Source organism: Equus caballus, chromosome 29 (assembly GCF_041296265.1).
Source record: "Equus caballus isolate H_3958 breed thoroughbred chromosome 29, TB-T2T, whole genome shotgun sequence".
Lineage (NCBI taxonomy): Eukaryota > Metazoa > Chordata > Mammalia > Perissodactyla > Equidae > Equus > Equus caballus.
In genome coordinates, this window is record NC_091712.1 from 16,623,590 (window position 1) to 16,648,920 (window position 25,331).

At 37.8% G+C, this 25,331-nt stretch overlaps 1 protein-coding gene across 18 annotated transcripts in view; it reads right to left on the minus strand.

Annotated features, from left to right (window-relative positions):
* The window catches only part of CCDC7 (coiled-coil domain containing 7), a 460,046-nt gene that overhangs the window by 143,884 nt on the left and 290,831 nt on the right, over positions 1-25,331 (minus strand). For all 18 annotated transcript variants that reach the window (XM_070255438.1, XM_023632305.2, XM_070255443.1 and 15 more), the window contains 2 exons: positions 8,208-8,318; positions 3,532-3,642 (listed from right to left, as the gene is read on the minus strand). In XM_070255438.1, coding sequence (XP_070111539.1) covers positions 3,532-3,642; positions 8,208-8,318 — 222 coding nt within the window. The remainder of the gene's footprint in view (positions 1-3,531; positions 3,643-8,207; positions 8,319-25,331) is intronic.

Below are 25,331 nucleotides of genomic sequence, written 5' to 3' on the forward strand. Positions count from 1 at the left end.
GAATAGGAGATTGGTTGAATAAACTGATATATATATCATAAACGATAGCATACTACCTTCCATAATACATGTAAGGTGAAACATTATGCTGTACACTTTAAACTTATACAGTGATGTATGCCAATTATATCTCAATAAGACTGGAAAAAAGAGCATAGTACCAGTTATGGTATATGATGGTGCATGTGTGTGTGTGTATAAATACATATTATATATGGTATAGAAGGGATATAATTTGGTAAAAATAACTATACATACAGTGAGATAGTCTCCTCCCATCTGTGCTAATTCATCCAACCCTTGCCCATAATCACTTCACAGGAAAATGAAACATTAGTTGAAACATTGGTGGAGCCAGTACCCTTTCCACGTTTAGACTCTTGGTTATATTATTGCAATAAGTAAATAGAGACTTAATTGTTACTTTCAGTTTGGCTCATTGTCTTAATTGATCACCTTCCCAAATGGCAACTCTCTCTCAGTGGCAAATGGTGGCAAGTAGGTGGCCCAATTAAGCATAATGTCTTTCTTTCTGGAAAAGTAAAAAGTGTGATGATCCCCCAGATCATTTTTGGGGGATGCTAGAGAAGTCTACAGGGCTTCTTGGGGGTGGGGGTACTAGTTGGTCATTTGCAAGAGTCTGAGGGTCCAACGATGCACTTTGCTAGCCATATCAATGAGTCTCAGGAAGTGCTATCTCAGGAATGCCACGGAACACTCTTGGAGAGTGCCAGCAGATTGTTTATGTAAGCTTTTTGGTTTTAAGGTCCTTCTCTTTGGTTTAATCGTCCTTTCCTTTAGCCCCAGACTCACTGGCCAAAATGCCTGGTGGGTCAAATTAGAGATCCAACAGAGGGGCTCTAAAAATATCTAAGGAAGCAATTCCTTGGCCACTGCTATTGTCCTGTGATGATAGGACTAAAATTCCCACATACTCTGCAAGCTAAGCTGCAGCCAATGATCGTTGTTAGCTCTAATGAGGTCCCAGACAATGATAAACAGCCTATGACATAGCAAGTTAATGAGACTTGTGGTTTAATTAAATGAATATAGAATTCTTTGGAATTGCTTTTCCCAGTGACCTAAAGAGACCTTAAAGGCTTGAGTTGTTCACTTGCATGATGAAAGAGGTAGTCTTCTTAAACTTGGTGAGGGACAATGGTACTTTGTGGGGTGCATCACTATGGTACCCATCCTTCAGAATGTCCTGACAGCAGAAAGTTTGTTCAAGGAGTCTGAGGGGAACACCTAAGTCCTTCTTCTTTCTCAGCTGGGTACTATTTGGGCTCTGACAGTTTTGGCCTACCCGTGATGGGTTCCCTATAACCAAAATACATGTTTGGACCAAGCTTGTAGACATAATAGCAGCTCTGCAAACAACACCAGTGGTCCCCTTGGTTCTACACTGAAAGAGAGTGGTGGATGATAAGATTGTTAACAAGACTCTAGGTTTATTAGTGCCACTCCTGCTGATTATTAATTAAATCTCCTTGTAAGGCCAGTGACATAATCCAAATCATAACTGATAAGTTCTTTGGCAAGGGAAAAGCAACTACTGCCAAAATAACAAACAGGGACCATTAGAGAGAGTGACATAAAAATGGTAATTGGGCACACATTCCTGGAAGGTCTGGGTAAGGGCTTTCCCAAAGAGCTCTCTGGGTCTGGTTACTAAGCAATGGGAGCTCAAAAGAAGAGATTAATGGGCTCTTCATCAAGGAACCCATGGACATGTGGTGTGCCACTAGGGAACAAAGGGCAGGCCCCCTACGGTCTGCCTGGTGATGGTCCCTATGACTGTTACAAGTAATGTTCCTCCTTCTCCCAGTGAATTTTGAAATGAATCAGAGAGCCCTGCCAACTTTGACCCAAAGTTTTTTGCTTTAAAGAAAACAAGAGCTTGAAATCCCCAACCTCTCTATGTCTATAGTGAGGAACGGAGGCCCTATGCCAAGGTCTAAGCTCAAAGTAGACATGGGGGAGAACTGCATTTCTTGGGCCTTTTGGTTAATGGTTCACAGGTGACTGTGACCCCCAAAACTCCTGGCATGAGAATGAGGGGGAAATTGACGACACTTTCCGGTTTTCTGTCTAAAGCCATCACTACAAAGACCCTCACCCAGACCCGACTAAAGGTATAGCATATCACCATTGTTATGGCGTCCACCACTGAAGGGATTATTGTTGTAGATATATTGTCTATCTGCATCCCTGATTGCATTTTCCAAGCCCTGAAGGGAATTGCTGCAATTAGGACCATGTTAGTGGGGTATGGAGAAGACTGTAAACCTACCAGACTACCAGTAGCTAGTGCTTTTGTCTCTCAAAAACAGTAGCAATTGCCTCAGGGATAAAAAGAAATAACTGCTCTCATTGTCAAAGTTCGCTATCTGATCTTTTCACAAGGCCTTGGGTGCCTGGAAACTCAATTGACTATCAGTGGCTCAACAGTATAGTAGAGCCTTTGGCACTGGCATTACCTAACATTGTGACTGCCACAGAGGTTATTGCCCAAGCTGAGGGAAGTAGGTACGAAGTAATTCATATTTCAAATGCCCTTTTTAGGATCCCTGTCCACTCAGATGATCAGGATCAGTTTCCCTTATGTGTAATGGGTTGCAATATACCTTCAGTGTCCTTCCACAAGGCCATGAGCTGGAATAAGTCCCACTCCCAGATGAAGCACTAGCCTTCCGCTATATTGATGACATCCTCCTGGTGGGCCCAGGCAAGGGTACTATCCAACGAAGACTGCACGCTGTGTTGACCCACGTGCAACAACATGGCTGCACCATTAATACCAACAAGGCACAACGACCCATGACCCATGTGAAATTCCTGGGAAAAAACTGGGAAGGGATGGTATGTCTCACTCCAGAGAAAACAATCGCCGAGTTTTAGTCACACCCAGGCTCTCAGCTCCAACAAATACAAAGGATGCCCAGCAACTGGCGGGACTATTTAGCTACTGGTGCTCACACATTCCCTACATGGCCATTTTGATGACGGCACCTATCAATCAAGTTACCAAAAAGAATTCTACCCTGAGTGGGGCCTGACACCAAGATGCCCTGGAGGACCTCCAACTGGCCACACAGGCCACCCTTCTCCTTACCTCCTCTAATCTATTTTGCATTTTAAGTTACAGGTCTCAGCAAATTCTCTGCCTGCCAATTGGAGCGTGTTGCAAAAGGACAACTGCCACATGTCAGAGGTGCCCACTGGGCTTTTGGACATAGAATCTCCTGTAGTTGGCTGAAAGTAAACACCCTTTGAGAGACTCCTGACCAGTTATTAGGCCTTGCTGGACACTGAGTGCAAGAGCCATGACATGAAGTAGTCTTATGACTGGAAACTCCAACTAAATGTTAAATGGTTTTGTTCTCTGGTTGTTTTATGGTATTCACATTTTAGTTCAAAGTGTAAAATTTCTATAAATTATATGCTCAAAAATATACTCATGAACTAAAGAAAAAAGATCTGATGAGATTAATTTTTAAAAACGTCTTTATCTATAATTATTACACTTACTGTTGTGTTCTTCCCCTGTGGAAGTCATTTGTTTCTTTACTTGCATTTGGAGTTTTGACACTGAATCTTGATGCTCAAGCATAAGATTTCTGTCTGGTATGTCATCATGAGCTACATAAAGAGATGCATTTAGTCTCGTAATAGAAAAAGAGATCTACTGAAAATCTCTAGATTTCAAATTTATGAAAAATATACAGCAAAATTTTCTTTCATTTTGATAAATTTATAAGTAAATTACCATAATGCAAGATGTGGCATGAAAATTGTGAGAATATTTTTAATAGGTGTGTGTTGAAGCTGTATCACTAACATTTCTAGGCATCCAATATATATATAATATTTTACATCTATATTCTACATATATTATAAATATATTTTACATATATAATATTTTATATATATATTCTAGTTTCCTTGGGTTATTTACACTTTAAGTTAATACATCTTCATAGAACTAAAAAGAAAAATGCATATGTACAAGGTTATTCATTACAGCGTATTTTCAATTGCAAAATATTCAAAACCACATAAATTTTCAAGCATAGGAGATTGGTTAAATAAACTGAGGTATATACTATATACTATGGTATAATACAAATTATGGTAAACAGTGTGGTACATAGAGCTGTAATATGAATGAAACAGATCTCTATACACTGATATGGAGGGATTTCTAAGAAAATTTTAAGTTAAAACTGAAAAGGGGAAAACTTTTATGCTACCTTTGGGTAAGGAAGAAGAAGAAATGAGAAAAAAACCAGAAAGAAATAGAGGAAACCTAGGAAGGATATCACAAAACAATGTAATTGGTTACCCACAAAATGAGGGGGGAAGATTGAGGAAGGAATGAGGCTCCTCTAAGTATGCCTTTTTGTATACTTTCTGCTTTTGGAAGTACGTTCATGTTCTACATATTTCAAAATAAATTATATCAATAAGGATAAGAAGATGGAATATAAGCAAAAAGCAAACTTGAAAGAAACTGCTAAAGGAAACTTAAAAGCAGTGACTCATTAATACAGTATTTAACATGAACTCTCACTCTTGGACATGAGACTTGGGGTGGGGCGGGGGAGGTGGACCACAAACAAATCATGAAATCTTTTTAGTTGGTTTGTTTTTCTAGTGCCTTGTGCTAACCAATTCTGAAATGCTTTGAGAAACATTATAGGATAGAGCAAATAAGTAAATGTGCTAATATTGTTCAGACCTCTAGCTGCCTCAGCCCTGGGGTCCAAAAAACATCAAGAACCCTTTGTTTGAGGTTCCTTCAGCTCTGAGACCATCCCCCGCCTCAGTCTGCAATGATATATCTGACCCTTGTCAGGTGCTGCTCCATGGGGTAAAATGGAACACTAGCGGAGCTGGTGCCTTCCTCTATCTAGACTATAGCCTATGCTATGGCAGTAAGTGAATACACGTTGCCACTTTGAGTTTGGCTTGTTATCTAAATAGACCAACTCAAAAATTGGCATCTGTCTAGCAAATTAGCACAAAGAGCAGTGTGGTCAATGAAGCAAAATGTCTTTCTGGAAGGAACACTTTGGGAGGTGTTAGTGACTGTGCAGGTCATGGTTAGGAGAGGGGTACTACTGGTTACTTGCCAGAGACCCATACAGTACTTTGCCAGTCATGCAAATGAGTCTTAGAAAGTACCAGAGGATGCCATGGGGTCCTCTAGAGTGCTACTGTATTATTTACATACGTTTATCAGTTTTGATGGGGAACAACTGTCTTTCTCTTTAGCCTATGATTCACCTACCAAGATGCCCAATGAATCACAGCATTTCTTTTTCTTTTTTGATGAGGAAGATTGGCCCTGAGCTAACATCTGTTGCCAATCTTCCTCTTTTTGCTTGAGGAATATTGTTGCTGAGCTAACATCTGTTGCCAATCTTCCTCTATTCTGTGTGTGGGATGCCAACACAGCACAGCTTGATGAGCAGTCCATGCCTGGGATCCGAACCAGCGAACCACATACTGCTAAAACCAAGCGTGTGAACTTAACCACTATGCCACCAGGCCAGCTCCTCAAGATGCCCAATGAGTCAAATGGGAGCTCAACAGAAGGACTCTAAGAAAACTAGAGAAGTAATTTTGTGGTTATTGATGGGTCCAAAAAAGATGGAGACTCTGCATGCTGAGTTGCACCCAATGACAACTGTTAGTTCTAGCATACCCTTGGCACTAATGGACAACCTCCGATGCTGTGAGTTACTGAGACTTACCTTTAATGGAAAAGAATGTAGAGTCCTGAGGATTGTTGTGCCCTGAGACTCAAAAAGACCTTGGAGACTTAGGTAGTTTGCCTCCACAAAGAAGGAGATAATCTTGTTAAACTTTAGTGAGGGAGAGGGGCACACTGTAGGACTTGTCACTGTCGAACCCCATTGTAAGACTCGGCAGTACACATATTGCCCAAGGAGGTAGAGGGAAAGGGGGATGAAAGTCATGAATATGTGAGACTCTTCCCTTCCTTAGCTGGGTACTATTTTGGTGCTGACAGTATGGCCCACCCATTATGAGTTCCCTCCCACTGAAAAATATGTTTGTATCAGCTCTTGAAGAGCCTCTAATGGCTCTATGATCCTCCCTAGTGGTCCCTAGGATCACAGATGGAGTGAGAACACTAATGGAAAGATTTTTACCAGACTCAAGATTTCTAATTTCATTCAGGCCAACTTCACTGGTTACCTAATTCAGTTAAACTTCCTTTTAAGGTGACGTCAACTGATTTGAGGCACAATACAGATCTTAACTGAAACTTCCAGGCATGGAAAAAGTAGCTACCCACAAGATAGTACTGTTTGACCAGTGAACAGAGCAACTAAAAATGGTAATGAGGCACCACTCTTGGATGATCTGGTTAAGGGTTTTCCCGAAGAAATCTGTAAGACTAGATACTCAACAATGGGGTCTCAAGGAGGATATGGATTGACTCTCCACCAAAGATCTCCTGGCCAGCTAGTGGGTCATGGATCCCAACACATATCCCCACTAAAGTCCAAATTGTGATGACCCCTATGACTAATATAAATGCTCTTCCCTCTGTTCCTCCAAGTGATATTGAGATAAATCAGAGAACCCTCCACTACTTTCACCCAGACCTCCCAGCTTTCAAAAATAAACAAAATTAGGGGTTAGGTCAAGATTCCTGTCACTGGCGGTGATCTGAGGATGTACACCAAGGTCAGATTTCAAAGGAGGAAGGGAGGAAATAGCATTGCTAAGGCCGTTAGGATACTGGTGCACAGGTGACTGTGATCTCCGTAACCTCTGACATCAAGTAGTGGAGGAAAGAGACAATGCTCTCTGGTTTTTCATCTGAGGGCATCATCAAGGTGACCCTTAGTCAAACACTACTATTAGTGTATCCTTTCAGGCCACCAAAAAAACTCCATTTCATAGCCCCTACTACTGAATGTACATTGGGATAGATGTATTTTCTATGTGCACCTCACTCACATTCAGCCCCAAGTCCTGATGGGAACTGCTGTATTTAGGGCCATTTTCATAGGGCATGTGGAAGACTGAAAACCTCCAGACTAAACAGTGCCTAGCACCTGTGTCTCCCAAAACAAATTCCTGTGCAGCAAAAGAAATAACTGCTCTCATTGCTGACTTTAATGAAGTGAAAATCCTCCATGAGACTTGATTTCCCATTTTAATACCTAAGTTGACCTTTGTATACGGCTTTAGGTACACAGTGACTCAACTAATTTTGATAGGTCAATGCTATAGTACAGACCTGGGCACTGGTGGCACCTAACATTGTAACTGTCATACAGGCTATTTGTCAAACTGAAGGAACTTGATATGCAACAACTGACATAAACATATTTTGCTGCATCCTTTTCCACAGAGATGATCAGGGTCAATTTAACCTTCTGTGAAATGGGTTGCAATACACTATTAAGGTCTTTCACATGGCTACTGAATTGCTCAAATATTTGTCATCAAGGCATAGGTCATGACCCCTAAATGGCCTGCTCCCAGAGGTAAGCATGATCTCTAAGAGGCATAACATCTCATTCCAGAGGAGAAGATGGCTAAGCTTTGGCCCATTCAACTCCAATAAATAAAAAGAGGCCCAGTAATTAGTGGAACTCTTTGACTACTTGCACTCTCATTTTCCTCACTTGGGGTCCTTGATGACACCCATCTGTGGGTTACCAGAAAGGCTGCTTCTTTCCAGTGAGAACATAACCAAGAAGATGCCCTTAAGGGCCTCCTAGGCTGCCCTTCACCTAGGCTCTTCTTATCTCCATTTGATCTTTGAGTTATAGATCTCAGAAACATCTGTTTATCAACTGCAGCCTATGACAGAAGGCCACTGCCATGGGTCAGAGGTGTCCATTGGGCTTTTGTATCCATAATTACCTGGAGCCGGCTGAAAGGCACGGAGAGACAATTACTCGAGTGCTCTTGGGCTTTGGGGTATACTGAGTGCACGTTCTATGGTCAAGAAAAGATCTGAAGACCAGAAATTCCAACCAAAGAGTACTAAGATTTTTGCTTTTTTTTCTCTAGTTATCTTAGGGTATTCACATTTTAGTCAAAGTGTAAAATTTCTATGAAATATACGCTTAAATACGTATTTATGACCCAAAATAAAAAGATCTTTTAATGAGCTTAATTTAAAATAATTTAAAGTTATCTATAATTTTTATACTTACTAGTAAGACTTTCCATTTTGTGAGTTCTTTGTTTCTTCATTTGAATTTCTGATTCTGACATTGAGTCCTGGTGCTCAAGCATACGATTTTCATCTGGCACTTCATCCTGAGCTACATAAAAAGAATGTAGTCCACTAAATTAAGTCCTTTAATCCACTAAATTAAAAAGAGATTCGTTGTGAAATCCCTAGATTTCAAATTTATAACAAGTGTATAGCATAATTTTCCGTCATTTTTATAAAGTCATAAATAAATTACCACAATGTTAGATCTGAAAACTGTGAGAAGAGTTTTAACGGGTGTGTGTGGAAGGTATTTTATCATACCATTAATATTCCTGGGCTTCAAATATGTTTTATATTAGTGTCTAGTTTTCCTGTTTTTTTAATATTTTAAATTAATACATATTCATAAACCAAACAATAAAAATACATACGCACAAGGTTATTCATTACAGAATATTTGTAATTGTAAAATACTCAAAACCACCTTAACGTACAAGCATAGGAGATTTGTAGACTAAAGTAATGTATGTAAACTATGATAATATAAACTATGGGATATAATGTGGTACAAACAGCTGTACATACAGATATAAAAAGAATGAAAAAGATCTCTACAAACTGACTTGGAGGTATTTCTATGAAATAATGTTTAGTGGAAAAAATCTAAAAGAGCTTATATTTAGTACTCTACCTTTTAAGTAAGAAAGAAAGGGAAATAAGGGGGAAAAAGTGAATAGAGATACTTATGTTTAATCTTGTTAACTTAGTGAGGGACAGTGGTACCTTGTTGAGTGAGTCACGACAGATCCCCTGGTTCTGAATTCCCCAACACCAGCCATTTTGCCCAAGAGGGACAAAGAAGGGTACAGGGAGAAGAAAAGATACAAACACCTGAGACACTCTCCTTCCTCTACTGTATGCCATTTGATTTCTGATAAGTTGGCCCACGCACGACATGTTCCCCACCACTGCAAACATTGTCTAGTTATTCAACAGTGGAGTCTCAAGGAGGAGATGGATGGACTCTCCACCAAGAATCTTCTGGCTAGGTACTGAGCCATCGGGGGCAAACACACAGCCACACAAGAATCAAAGCAGTGATGATACTTATTACTAATATAAGTGCTATTCCCTCTGCCTCTCCCAGTAATCTTAAAATGAATCAGAGAACTCTGCCTACATTTACTTAGAGCTCTAGGTGGAATATAAAAAACAAAAGAAACAAATAAAAACAAACTCATAGAAGCAGACAACAGATTAGTAGTTACCAGAGGGAAGGCGGGTGGAGGGAGGGTGAAAATGATAAAGGGGTCCATTACATGGTGATGGACGGAAACTACATTTTTGGTGGCGAGCACACGGTAGTATATACAGAAGTCGAATTATAATGTTAGACACCTGAAATGTACACAATGTTATCTCAAAAAAAGAGAGAAAGAAATAAACAAGATTAGGGGTAGGCCAATGTCTCTATGCCCCCAGTGGCATCTGAGGATGAATGCCAAGTCAGAGTTCAAAGAGGCAGTGGAGAGAAATTGCATAACTTGGGCTATCTGGATATTAGTTTACTAGTGAGTGTGATCTCCACAACACTGATACCACGATGAAAAGGAAACAGTTAATGCTGTCTGACCCTTACCTAGACCTGATTGTGGGTGGGTTGCTTTGGGGGACTATAAACTTCCATTTTTATAGCCCTCACTACCAAATGCATTGTTAGTAAAGATGTAAACTCCAACTCACATCAGCCCCAAGCCGAGCCCTGCTGCAGTTAGGGTCATTTTTAATGGAGCGTGTGCAGCTATAAACCTACCAGAATACCAGAGCCTAGAGATTTGTCTCCAAAAACAACTACCTGGAGGAGAAAAGAAATTATTGTCCTCATTGCTGAGTTTAGCTAAGCCACAGATCTCCATGAGACTATTTCTCCATTCAATAACTAAGTCAACCTGTCCATATGGCCTCTGGTGCCTATAAACTCAACTCATTATAGGTGGCTTAATGTTGTGGTACAGCCCAAGAAACTGGTGCTCCTGACATTGTGACTGCCATAAAGGCTATTTCACAAGCTAAGGGAAGTAGGTATGAAACAATTCATATTGCAAATGCCGGTTATGGCCTCCCTGTCCACTCAAATGATCAGGATAAGTTTGCCCTATGTGTAATGGGTTGCATTACACATTTAATGTCCTTCCACAAGGCCATGAACTGGAAAAAGCCCAACTCCCAGATGGAGCACTAGCCTTCCACTATATTGATGACATCCTCCTGGTGGGCCCGAGCAAGGGCACTACCCAACAAGGACTAGATGCTGTGTTGAGCCACATTCAGCAACACAGCTGGGTTATTAAAACAGAGATAGTACAGGACCTTGTGTTCAAGTGAAATCCTTGGGAAGGGGCAATATGACTTATTCTAGAAGAGACAACTGCCAAATATTTGTCCCTCCCAGTGCCAACAAATCCAAACAAGGCTGGGAAATCTGTGGCACTATTCTGATACTTGCACTCTCACACTCCCCTCAATAGGATCCTAATTTAAACTATCTATTAAGTTACCAAAAAGGCCTCTACATATGAGTGGATTTCAAAAAACAGAATGTTCTGGAGTACATCCAATAGGCCTCCCAGGTCACTTTTCCCCTTGGTCCCTCTGATCTGCATTTAAGTTATAGGTCTCAGCAACTTCTCTTCACCAATTGGAGTCTTTGGAAGAAGGCAACTGCACAGGACAGTGGATTGAATTGGCCTTCTGGACTCCTAACATCTTGGAGTTGGCTGAAAGGTACACATCCCGTGAAAGACAATTATTGGTCCATTCTTGGCCTTGGTGGATACTGATTGCATGACCCATGGCTGTGAAATAGTATTACAACCAGAAATATTAACCAAAGTTATGAATACTTTAGCTTTTGTTCTCTAGTTATCTCAGGATATTTATACTTTAGGTCAAAATGTAAAATTTCTATAAAATATATAATAAAATACAGATTCATGAACCAAAGAAAAAGATCTTTAGATGTAATTAATTTAAAATAATTTAGAGTTGTCTATAATTATCGTACTTATTAGGGAGTCTTTTCTCTATAGAAGTTCTTTCTTTACTTGCATTTGGGTTTTTGACATTGATTCTTTATGTTCAAGCATAAGCTTTTCATCTAGTACTTTATCATGAGCTGCATAAGAGATATATTTAGTCCACTAAAAAGGAAAATAGATCTATTTTGAAATCTCTATAATTCAAATTAATGTGTACAGCAACAGTCTCATTTTTATGAAGTTATAACTACATTATCATAATGCTAGATCTAACATGGTTATTGTGAGAAGAGTTTTAATATACGTGTGTTGAAACTTTCTCATTATTACAAAAACTATATATATATATTACAAACATATATATAGTTTATATTAGTCTCCATTTCTGTTATTTATTCTTTTTAGATCATATAGACTTCATAGACTAACCAATGAAAATGCATATGTACAATTTATCAATTATAGCATTATTTGTAATTTTACGTAAACATTCAAGCATGGAAGATTGGATGAATAAGCTAAGATATATACTATAAACTACGTAAATTATAGTAAGCAATGTGGTACAAAGAGCTATACATAGAGATGTAAAGGGAATGAAAAGAATCTCTATAAGCTGACTTGGATGGATTTCCAGTAGACAATATTAAGTGAAAAAAGAAAATCCAAAGGGGAAAAGTTGTATGGTACCATGTATATATGGAAGAAGGGGAAATAAGAAATAAGAAAAAAAGAAAGAGAGGGAAAATGAATTGGCTGTACAAGATGAAACACAAATGAGATATCAACAAATGTAGTTGGTTACCTACAAAACAAAAGAGAGAGAACTGGGGAAGAAATAGCACTCTTCTAAGCACCCTTTTTGGGATATTTTTTACTTTCAGAAGCATGTTCAGCTTCCACATACTTCAAAAACAAAACTAAATCACAAAAGAGGAACTAAAATTGGAAGCAGACTTAAAGAAATGAACCCCCTGAAAGAAAAAAAAAAGCACCAATGCAAGTAACTCATCAACACAGTATTTGACAGAGACCCTCATTCATGGGCAAGAGTGTGGAGAAGAGACTGTAAACATATGGAAAGATATTTTCAGTAGGCTTGTTTTTCTAGATTTATGTGCTAAGCAGTTCCAAAATAATTTTAGAAGCATAACAAGGTGGAGCAAATGAGTAAATATATTGTTATTCAGAGTTAGGATTCACACAGTGGAAGAAAGGACATACAGATGTGAAAGGGAGGAAGGCAAGAAAAGGCCCTGAGGGGATGGACTGAAATTGAAGGTGCTCATGAGAACTCATGATTTCTAAATGTTTGTGTATGTGTATATTCATGTATACATGCACATGTATATGTATGCGTGTGTAAAAATATGTATATGTGCATGTATGAGTATATGTACATATATATAGGAATCCAACTTCAGGCCAAAATCCTGTGTTTGATATTTTAGGCCCAAACATAGACAATTACAAAATCTCTACCTGGAAGTTCTCATGAGGGAAAAACTTCTCACCCCACACCAAATCTGATGCATAGCCAGTGAGCTTCAGACACTGGAGGTAGATGCAGTCAAGGAATAAGGTCCATCCACACTATGCTTTTACGCATTCTGCATTCCTATACCACGGGCCGTTCATCAGAGGCCTCCTTGTGAAAGGGAAAGGAGTCAGCTAATACACTGTACAGGCACACCTCAGAGATACTGCAGTTTCAGTTTCTGACCACCACAATAAAACAAATATTGCAATAAAGTGAGTCACATGAAATTTTAGTTTCCCAGTGCATATATAAGTTATGTTTACACTATATTGTGGTCTATTGAGTGTGCAATAGCATTATGTCCAAAAAACAATGTACATACTTTACTTAAAAAATACTTTATTGTTAAAAAATGCTAATCATCATCTGAGCCTTCAGAAAGTTGCAATCTTTTTGCTGGTGGAGGGTCTTGCCTCGATGTTGATGGCTGCTGACTGATCAGAGTGTTGGTTGCTGCAGGTTAGGATGTTTGTGGCTATTTCTTAAAATAAGACAACAATGAAGTTTGTTGCATTGTTTGACTCTTCCTTTCATGAATGATTCCTCAGTAGCATGTGATGCTGTTTGATAGCATTTTACCTACAGAACTTCTCTCAAACTTGGAGTCAATCCTCTCAAAACCTGCTGCTGCTTTATCAACTAAGTTTATGTAATATTTTAAATCCTTTGTTGTCATTTCAACAATCTTCACAGCATCTTCACCAGGAGTAGATTCCATCTCAAGAAACCACTTTCTTTGCTCATCCATAAGAAGCAACTCCTTCTGTGTTAAAAAGTTTTATTATAAGATTGCAGCAATTCAATCACATCCTCAGGCTCCACTTCCAATTCAAGTTTTCTTGCTATTTTCACATCTGCAGTTACTCCCTCCACTTAAGTCTTGAACCCCACAAAGTCATCCATGAGGGCTGGAACAACTTCTTCCAAACTCCTGTTAATATTAATATTTTGACCTTTTCCTATGAATCACAAATGCTCTTAATGCCATCCAGAAAAGTGAATCCTTTTCAGACGGCTTTCAATTTACCTTGCTCAGATCTATCAGAGGAATCACTGTCTTTGGCAGCTATAGCTTTACAAAATATATATCTTAAATAATAAGACTTGAAAGCTGAAATTGCTCCTTGATCCATGGGCTGCAGAATGGATGTTGTGTTAACAGGCATGAAAACAACATGAATCTCATTGTACCCCACTCTCAGAGCTCTTTGGGGACCAGATGCATTGCCAATGAGCAGTAATATTTTGAAAGGAATCTTTTTGCCTGAGCACTAGGTCTCTCAATAGTGGGTTTAAAAATTCAGTAAACCATGTTGTAAACAGATGTGTTGTCATGCAGGCTTTGTTTTTGCATTTATGGGGCACAGGCAGAGTAGATTTAGGATAATTGTTGAGGGTCCTGGAATTTTTGGAATGGTAAATAAGCATTGGCTTCAACCTAAAGTTGCCAGTTACATTAGCCCCTAACGAGAGAATCAGTCTGTCCTTTGAAACTGCAAAGCCAGGCATTGATTTCTCCTTGCTAGCTATGAAAGTCTTAGATGACATCTTCTTCCAATATAAGACTTTTGTTTACATTGAAAATCTGTTGTTTAGTGTAGGCACTTCATTAGTTATCTTAACTGGGAGTGGATAATTTGCTGCAGCTTCTACATAAGTACTTGCTGCTTCACCTTGAACTTTTATGTTAAGGAGATGATTTCTTTCCTTAAACCTGATGAACCAACCTCTGCTAGCTTCATCTTTTCTTCTGCAGCTGCCTCATGTCTCTCAGCCTTCATAGAATTGAGGAGATTTAGGGATTTCCTCTGAATTAGGCTTTGGTTTAAGGGAATGTTGTAGCTGGCTTGATCTACTATCCAGACCACTAAAACTTTCTCCATAACAGCAGTAAAGCTGTTTTGATTTCTTATCATTCATGTGTTCACTGAAGTAGCACGTTATTTTCCTTCAAGAACTTTTCCTTTGCACTCAGAACTTGGCTAACTGTTTGGTGCCAGAGGCCTACATTTCAGCTTATCTTAGCTTTTAACATGCCATGCTCACTAAGCTTAATCACCTCTAGCTTTTGATTTAAAGTGAGATCATATAATCATCTTAATATATGCAGGAAAAGCATGTGTCAAAACTCAACATCCATTCAAGATACAAACTCTCAAAAAAGTGGGTACAAAGGGAATGTACCTCCACATAATAATGGCTAAATATGATAAGTCCACAGCTAACATCATACCCAATGGTAAAAAGCTGAAAGTTTTTTCTTTAAGATCAGGAACAAGACAAGGATGCCCACTCTCACCACTTTTATTCAACGTAGTATTGGAAGTCTTAGCAAGAGCAACTAGGCAAGAAAAAGAAATAAAAGGCCTCCAACTTGGAAAGGAGAAAGTACAATTGTCTCTATTTGCAGATGACATGGTATTCTATATAATACCCTAAAGATTCCACCAAAAAACTGTTAGAACTAATAAACAAATTTATTAAGGTTACCTGATACAAAATCAATGTACAAAAATAAGTTGCATTTTGGGGCCAGCCTGGTGGAGCAACAGTTAAATTTGCACATTCTGCTTCAGTGGCCTGGGGTTTGCCGGTTCAGATCCTGGGTGTGGACCTACTCACTGCATGGCAAGCCATGCTGTGGCAGGCATCCCACATATAAAGTAGAGGAAGATGGACATGGATGTTAGCTCAGGGCCAGTCTTCCTCAGCAAAAAGAGGAGGATTAGTGGCAGATGTTAGCTCAGGGTTAATACTCATCAAAAAAAAATCAGTTGAATTTCTATACACTAATAATGAACTATCAGAAAGAGAACTTAAGAAAACAATCCCACTTACAATTGCATGAAAAAAGTACCTAAGAATAAATTTGACCAAAGAGGTGAAATATCTGCACACTGTAACTATAAATATTTATGAAAGAAATTGAAGAAGACAAAAATAATGGAAAGATAGTCCATGCTCATGGATTTGAAGAATTAATATTGTTAAAATGTCCATACTACCCAAAGTAATCTATAGATTCAATGGAAGCCTTTCCAAAATTTCAATGGCATTTTTCACAGAAATAGAACAAACAATGTTAAAATTTGTACACAATCACAAAAGACCCCAAATAATCAAAGCCATCTTGAGGAAGAATAAAGGTGGAGACACCACATTTCCTAAATTCAAACCATATTACAAAGCTATAGTAATCAAAACAGTTTGGTATCAGCATAAAAACAGATGCATAAATCAATGGAACAGAATAAAGAACCCAGAAATAAACCCATGCATTAATATAAATTAATTTATGACAAAGAAGCCAAGAACATACAATGGGCAAAAGATAGTCCCTTCAGTAAATGGTGTTGGGAAAATTGGACAAACACACGCAAAAGAATGAAATTGCACTATCTTACATCAAACACAAAAATCAACTCAAAATGGATTAAAGATCTAAACGTAACATTTGAAACTAAAAGTTCTTGAAGAAAAGGGTGAAAAAGCTTCTTGTCATTGGTCTTGGCAATAATTTCTTAGATATGGCAACAAAAGCACAGGCAACAAAAGCAAGAATAGACAAATGGGATTTCATCAAAGTAAAAAGCTTCTGCACAGCAAAAAAGAAATCAAAAGAGTGAAAAGGCAACCTACAGAATTGGAGAAAATATTTGCAAACCCACTCTGATAGGTGATTTAGTATCCAAAGTATATAAGGAACTCCTACAACTCAATAGCAAAATAAAAAACAAATAACCTTATTAAAAAATGGGCAAAGGCATTAAATAGATTATATTAGTCTCTTGCTTTCTTGAGGTATTTAACTTGAGGTTAATACAAATTCATAGACCAGAAAATGAAAATACATATTTAAAAGGTTATAATTACACCTTTTTTCTTAATTACAAAATATTCAAAACTACTTAAATGTTTGAGCATAGGAGATTGGCTGAGTAAACTGAGGTAAATACTATAAACTATGGCATAGTACAAATTTTGGTAAATACTGTGGCATAAACAGTTGTACATACAGCTTAAAGGAATGAAAAAGATCTGTACAGACTCACATGGAAGGATCTCTAGGAGATAATGTTAGGTGAAAAAAAAGTTTAAAAAGGGCTTAATAGTATGTTACCCTTTGAACAGTAGGAATACCAAATAAAGAAAAATATATAGATAGAAAGACAAAATAAGGAATATTTACATTAAGATATCATAAAGAAATGTAGTTGGTTACCTACAATGAGGGGGAGGAGTGAGGAATGGCAGGAAGGACTCAAGAAAGAATGATATTCTTCCAAATATAATTTTTTTTGTTTTTGGAAAGAGGTTCAGGTTCCACATATTACAAAAATAAAGTTAAATGGAAACCAAAAGAAAGTTGGCATAATTATACTTATCTCAGACAAAATAGAGTTTAAGACAAAGACTGTAATAAGAGCTAAAGAAGGTGATTATATAATGATAAAGAGGTCAATCCAACAAGAGGATATAACGTTGCTAAATATTTATGCACCCAACAGAGGAGCATCTAAATATATAAAACAGACATTAACAGACATAAAAGAAGAAATAGACAGCAATACATTTATAGTAGGGGATTTAAATACCCCACTTTCATCAATGAGTAGATCAACTAGACAGAAAATAAATTAGGAAACATTGAAGATAAACAACATATTAGAACAGATGGACTTAGCAGTCATATGCAGAATACTTCATCCAAAAGTTAGAGAATACATATTCTTCTTAAGCATACGTGGAACATGCTCCAGGATAGATCATATGTTAGCCCACAAAAGAAGTTAATAAATTTAAGAAGATTGGATTTGTGTCAAGCATCTTTTCCAACCACAACATTATGAAACTAGAAATCAATGACAAGAAAAAAAACTGGAAAATTCACAAATATGTGTATATTAAAAAACATGCTACCAAAAAACCAACAGATCAAAGAATGAATCAAAGGAGAAGTATAAAATACCTGAGACAAACGAAAGTGGAAATATAACATACTAAAACTTACAGTAGATAGCAAAATAAGCTTTAAGAGGAATGTTCATAGCAGTACATGCCTACATTAAGAAACAAGAAAGTTCTAAAAGAAACAACCTAACTTTATGCCTCAAAGAATCAGACAAGGAAGAATAAATTAAGCCCAAAGTTAGTAGAAGAAAGGAAATAACAAAGATTGGCATGGAAATAAACAAAATAGAGACTGAAAAGATCAATGAAACTAAGAGCTGGAGTTTTTTTAAATGATAAACAAAATAGACAAACCTTTAGCTACATTCACCAAGAAAAATAGAAAGAAGTCTCAAAAAAATCAGATATGAAAGAGGAGATATTACAACTGATACCACAGAAATACAAAGTATCTACTATATACTACTATGGATCTACTACTTACTACTATTTCATACTACTAAATACAAATTGTTATGGACAATTATACATCAAAAGTTAGATAACTTAGAAGAAGTAAATAAACTCCTAGAAACATACAATCTGACAGGACAGAATCATGAAGAAATAGAAATCTGAACAGACCAATTACTACTAAGAATTGAATCAGTAATCAAAACCCCTCAACAGAGAAATGTCCAAGACCAGACGGCTTCACTGGTGAATTCTACCAAACATATAAAGAATACTTACTACCAATGCTTCTCAAACTCTCAAAAAAAAAAAAAAAATAAGAAACACTTCCAAACACAGTCACAAGACCAGCATTACCCTGATACCAAAACCAGACAGGGACACTACAAGAAAAGAAAATTACAGGCCAATAACCATGATAGATGCAAAAATATTCCACAAAATATTAGGACACCAAATTCAATGATACTTTAAATGGATCATAAACCATGATCAAGTGGGATTTATTCCAAGGATGCAAATATGGTTTAACATCTGCAAATCAATCACTGTTATACACTACAATAGAAAAATGAAGGATAAAAGTCATATGATCGTCTCAATAGATCTAGAAAAAGCATTTGACAAAATTCAACACCTATTCCTAATAAAAACTCTCAACAAAGTGGGTAGAGAGGGAATGTAACTCAACATAATAAAGGCTATGTATGAAAAGTCCACAGATAACTTCATATTCAATGGTGAAAAGCTGAAGCCAACATCACACTCAATGGTGAAAAGCTGAAAGATTTTTCTCTAAGATCAGGAACACGACAAGGATGCCCACTCTCACCACTTTAATTCAATATAGTATTAGAAGGCTTAACCAGAGCAATTAGGCAAGAAAAAGAAATAAAAGGCATCCAAATTGGAAAGGAAGAAGTAAAACTGTCTTTATTTGCAGATGACATGGTATTATATGTAGAAAACTCTAAAGACTCCACCAAAAACTGTTAGAACTAATAAATGATTCAGTAAAGTTGCAAGATACAAAATCAAAATACAAAAATCAATTATGTTTCTTTACACTAATAACAAACCATCAGAAAGAGAAATTAAGAAGACAACCCCATTTACACTTGCATCAAAAAGAATAAAATACCTATAAAAATTTAATGAAGGCAGTGAAAGATCTGAAGACTGAAAACTATAAAACATTGATGAAAGAAATAGAAGACACATATAAATGGAAAGATATTCCATGCTCAAGGATTTGAAGAATTAATATTATTAAAATGTCCATACTACCCAAAGAAATCTACAGACTCAATGCAATCCTTATCAAATTTTCAATCCATTTTCACAGAAATAGAACAAACAATCCTAAAATTTGTATGGAACCACAGAAGACCCCCAAATAGCCAAAGCAATCTTAAGAAATAAGAACAAAGCTGGATGCATCACATTTCCTATTTCAAATTGTATTACAAAGCTAAAGTAATCAAAACAATATGGTATTGGTATAAAATAGACACATTGATCAATGGAACAGAATAGAGAGCCCAGAAATAAACCCACACATACAGAGTTAATTAACTTACAACAAAGGAGTCAAGAATATACAATGGGGCCACAACTAGAAGGACCCACAACGAAGAATACACAACTATGTACCAGGGGGCTTTGGGGAGAAAAAGGAAAAAAAATAAAATCTTAAAAAAAAAAAAAAAAGAATATACAATGGGGAAAGTACAGTCTGATCAATAAATGGTGCTGGGAAAACTGCAGAGCCACACGCAAAAGAATGAAACTTGACCTCTATCTTATGCCACACACAAAAATCAATTCAAAATGGATAAAAAACTTGAACATAAGACCAAGAACCATAAAACTCCCAGAAGAAAACATAGGTGGTAAGCTCTTTGACATAGGTTTTGGTGATGATTTTTTGGATTTGACACCAAAGACAACAAAAGAAAAAATAAACAGGTGGGACAACATCAAACTAAAAAAGCTTCTATACAGCAAAAGAAACCATCAGCAAAATGAAAAGGCAACCTATAGAATGGGAGAAAATATTTGCAAATCATATATCTGATAAGGGGTTAGCATTTAAAATATATAAAGAACTCATACAACTCAATAGCAAAAAACAAATAATCCAATTAGGAAATGGGCAGAAGATCTGAATGGACATTTTTTTCATAGAAGACATACAAATGGCCAACAGGTACATGAAAAGGTTGTCAACATCTTTAATCATCAGGAAAATGCAAATTAAAACCACCATGACATATCACCTCATACTTGTTAGAATGGCTATTATAAAAAAGAGAAGAAATAAGTGTTGGTGAGGATGTGAAGAAAAGGGAAGCCTTGTGCACTCTTGGTGGAAATGTAATTTTGTGCAGCCACTATGAGGTTCCTCAAAAAATTAAAAATAGAACTACCATATGATCCAGCAATTTCACTTCCGGGTATTTATCCAAAGGAAATGAAGACACTAACTTGAAAAGTTATCTGAATCCCCATGTTCACTGTAGCATTATTTACAAAAGCCAAAGCATAGAAACAACCTAAGTGTCCATAGACAGATAAATGAATAAAGGAAATGTGGTATACATATACAATAGAATATTATCCAGCCATAAAAAAGAAGGAAATCCTGCCATTTGTGATAGAAAAAATTATACCTATATGTAGTGATAGATGTTAGTGTGATGATCATTTTACAGTATATACATGTATCTAATCATTATGTCATACACTCAAAACTAATATAATGTCATAAGTCAATTATATCTCAATAAAAAATTAAATCACAAAGGATAAGAATGGGAACTAAAACTGATACCAAGTTTAAAGAAATGAAGCTACTGAAGGAAATAAGAAAGCAGTAATGCAAGTAAGTCATCAGCACAGAATTTGACATATACCCTCACTCTTGGATGACAGAGTGGAGGGATGAAGTGTAAACAAATCACAAAATGTTTTTCAACTTGTTTCTGTAGTGGTTTTTATAGTGCTTTGCATTCTGAAACAATTTAAGAAGTATTGTGAGATAGAGCAAATGAATAAACACATTGATACTGTTCAGAGACAGGTTCACACTGTGGAAGGAAGGACATACACACATGAGACAGAGGAAGACAACAATAAGCCCTGAAGGGATAGATAGAAATTGAAGGTGTCTGTGAGAAATAATGATTTCTAAATATGTCTATGAATGTGCACATGCATGTATATGTGTACATGTATATTCATGTAAGTATATGTGAGTATGACTATAATTATATGTATATTATATGTACATGTATATGGGTAGGTATGTGTGTTTACACTGAGGCATTGACAATGGCCAAAATCCCATGTGTGACCTTCCAGGCCCAACCCTAGACAACTGCAAAGGCTTTATCTGGAAGTTGTCATGGAGAAATCTGCAGACTTCACATGAGACTTGATGCACAGCCAGCGGACTGCAGATACTGGAGGTAGTTTCAGTCATAGACTATGGCCCATCTGGGCTGGTAATGTTTGCATTCTTAGTCCAGGTGTCTCAATTTTGAGGCATTCTTATGTGGGAAGGATTCAGCTGAGATACTGTACTGTTCATGTGCCTCTGCATAGACCACCTTTTCATTGGACCTTGTAGACATTTTTATCAGTTCTGACTCAGTTTTCAGTACTTTTATACTCCTAGTCCTCACACTGCTACCTCACCTCACCTCCAAGTCTATACAACAGCAAGAACCTTTTGTTTGGGGCTCCTTTGGTTGTGAGACTATCTTCCCCCTCCCCTCATACCTGTCAGCACTGACATATCTGATTCTCACCCAGTGCTGTTCCATGGGAGAAAATGGAACTTTGGGGACCTTTCCTATTTAGATTCTTGCTTATACTCTTACAGTAAGTGAATACATGTTTAATTTTACTTCAATTTGACTTACTATCTTAATTGACCAACTCAAAAACTGGTAGCTGTCTCCTGACAAATTAGTGCAGTGAGTAATGTGGTCAGCGAAGCAAAATTTATTTCTGGAAGGAGCACTAGTGAGTCCTCAGGGCTTTCTAAGGGTGCTACTACAGGATAATTTGCAAGAGTCAGAGGGTCCCACAGGGCATAGGACCATTTAGGCCAATGCATCATAGGAATTGCTAGCAGAATCTGTGGCATGATTTAGGAGAGCGCTATTTTATTGTTTACATGATCTTTTAATTTCTCAGAGTGAACAAAGTTCCTTCTATTTAGTTCCTGTTTTGCTGGCCAAGACGCCCAGTGGGTGGGTCAAATTAAACATCCAACAGAGGGGTTTTGAGAAAGCTGGGGAAGCAATCCTTGGCTACTTTGGCCTACTCTGCTTCAAAAAATGAAAATGAGGCCCAGCTATTGGTGGGACTGTTTGGCAGCTTGCACTCTCATATTCCCCATGTAGTGTTCTTGATGGCATCCATCTATTAGCTTACCTCAAAAGCCATTCCTTTCAGTGAGGCTACAACCAAGAGGATGCACTTGAGACCCTCCAGAAGGCCTTTCAGGCTGTCCCTTGCCTGGGCCCCTCTGATCTTCATTTGTTGTTGGAGTTACAGTTCTCAGCAACATTTTCATCCACCCATTAGTCTGTGGCAGAAGGCCACTGCCACAGGTCAGACACATCCATTGGGATTTTGGACCCATAATATGCCAGACTCCACTGAAAGGTATGCATCCCTTTGCAAGAAAATTATTGGCCTATAATTGAGCCTTTGTGTCTCAGTGTATGACCTATGGCTATGAAATAATATTACAAGCAGAAATACCAATGAAAGTTATGAATACTTTGACTTTTGTTCTCTATCTCAAGGTATTTACAACTAAGGACAAAGAAACTATAAATGTTTCATGAAATATAATTTCAAACACATATTTATGAGCCAAAGAAAAAATATGTTCTACTGAGTTTAATTAAAATAACTTAGTTATCTTTAATGATGATACTAATGTGTCTTTCCCCTTTGGATGTTCTTTCTTTCTTTCTTTTTATTTGTGATTTTTTTCTGTTTTTTTTTAAAGATTGTCCCTGAGCTAACATCTGTTGCCAATCATTTTTTTCTTCTTCTTCTCTCCAAAGCTCCCCAGTACATAGCTGTATATTCTGGTTGTAAATCCTTGTAGTTCTGCTATGTGGGACACCACCTCTGCATGGCTTGATGAGTGGTGCTAGGTATGTGCCTAGGATCCAAGCTGATGAAACCCTGGGCTGCCAAAGTGGAGTGTGTGAACTTAGCCACTCGGCCATGGGGCTGGCCCCTATTTGTGTTTCTGATATCGAGTCTTGATGCTCAAGCATGAGATTTTCATCTGGTACTCCATCCTGAGCTACATGAAGAGAAGTATTTAGTAGAGCAAATAGAAAAGCAGATCTACTTTGAATCCCCTAATTTTCAAATTTATAACAAGTGTAGAGCAGAATTTCTTCTCATTTTTATAAAGTTATAAGTAAATTACTACAATGCTAGATTTCATAAGAAAATAGAAGAATGTTAATGGGTATATGTTAAAATTGTCTCAACATTTCATCAATAATTGTAGGCATCAAATGTACTTTATATCACTATTTTCCCCAGGCTTTTTATACTCAAAATTAATCATAGGATAAGACATCAGCAAGATGGAGTACTAGGAAGCTCCAGGCCCTCATCCAATGGAGACAATGAGTTAACAACGACATACTGACCAAAATACCTTTAAGAGAACTCTAGAAACCAGTTAAAAAGCTGAATCAACTAAAGGAACTACTTACCAAGAAAAAACTGCACCAAAAAAGGTAGGAAAAACCTTGGCATGTTGCTCACTTTAGCCCCACCACCTCCCTGGTGCAGTGTGCCACAATCACAAGGAAGCTTCCCAATTTCCTCCTCCATCAGGAATAAAAGAAAGGTGCGGAACTTGCATTCATCTTTCTGACATGTCTGGGAGCTGCCTGAGTGTCTGGTTTCTGTCTTGCCTGATTGGAAAACTGATGGGAACAGCTGCATGTTTGGATACCATGTTGGAGGCTGCTGACTACATAGTCAAGTGCCATAGCAGATAAGAGCTTTCAGGAGTATGAAGTTCTGCAAATGATGGAGAAGCAAGAGATTATAGGCAGAGGAATGCAATAGATTTCAAAACCAAGTGTTCCTGAGAAGACACTTGACTCCCTGAGTCCCTGAGAAGGGGAGAGCCTTGTAGGGAAATTAGGATAGTTAAAAGAGCCATATATACTGGAATAAAAGAGCACATACAAGCCCTGCGAAGATACATCCCAGAGAAGGTTTGAGAGGTCTCAGAACCTCTATGCTAGGCTGATTAGTCAAGGTATTCCCCTGAACAAAGCCAGTTTGTAAAGACTGAGAGAGGTAGATGTGTTTTCAAATTAGATAGCAACAAAAGATGACAAGGCATACCAAGAAGCAGGGAAACATGTCTCAATAAGAGACAAAATAAAGCTCCAGAAACCAACCCTAAAACCACAGGTCTTTGAATTAACTGAAAAAGAATTTTAACAACTGTCTTAAAGATTCTCAATGAGCTGAAAGAGAATACACCAAGTAAATGAAATGAGGAAAATAATGCATGAACAAAATTAAAGTACTGACAAAGATATGGAAACTATATTAAAAAGATAAATTCTGTGGGAGTGGCATCAGCATCATGGCAGAGTGAGCTCTCCCCTTAGACTCCCTCCCATAAGATACAATGAAAAAGGGCATTCTTAAACGAACAGAGGACATCCATACAACACAAAAGACATCTGAGAGACTCACACAGCCATACATGTGAAGGTGGAGGTGCTGGACCACACCAAGGAAGTGGAAGCAGTGAAGGGGATCTGGATCTCCTCTCTCTCCCAGAATAGCAGTGGCCCAGGGTGTGGGACCATGTGCAGATCTGAGAAAAGAGGGAGGAGGGGAAGATCTCCATAGGGATGACTTTGCTCTACAAATTCCCTCACAGCCCGTGGGAAAGCCCCACAGAGCCGTGGCTAAGCTACTGCAGAGGTGTCTCCATCAAGCCAGCACCCTAGGAGAGCACATAGTGAGGGCAGAGTGAGAATGCCCCCAGGATCACACAAGAAAGTGCCTTTCTCTGTGACCAGCACTCCAGCTCAGCCTGTCAGCCAAAGCATCTGCACATATGTTAGAAAAGCAGCAGCTGTGAGTGAGTTAGCCAGAAATT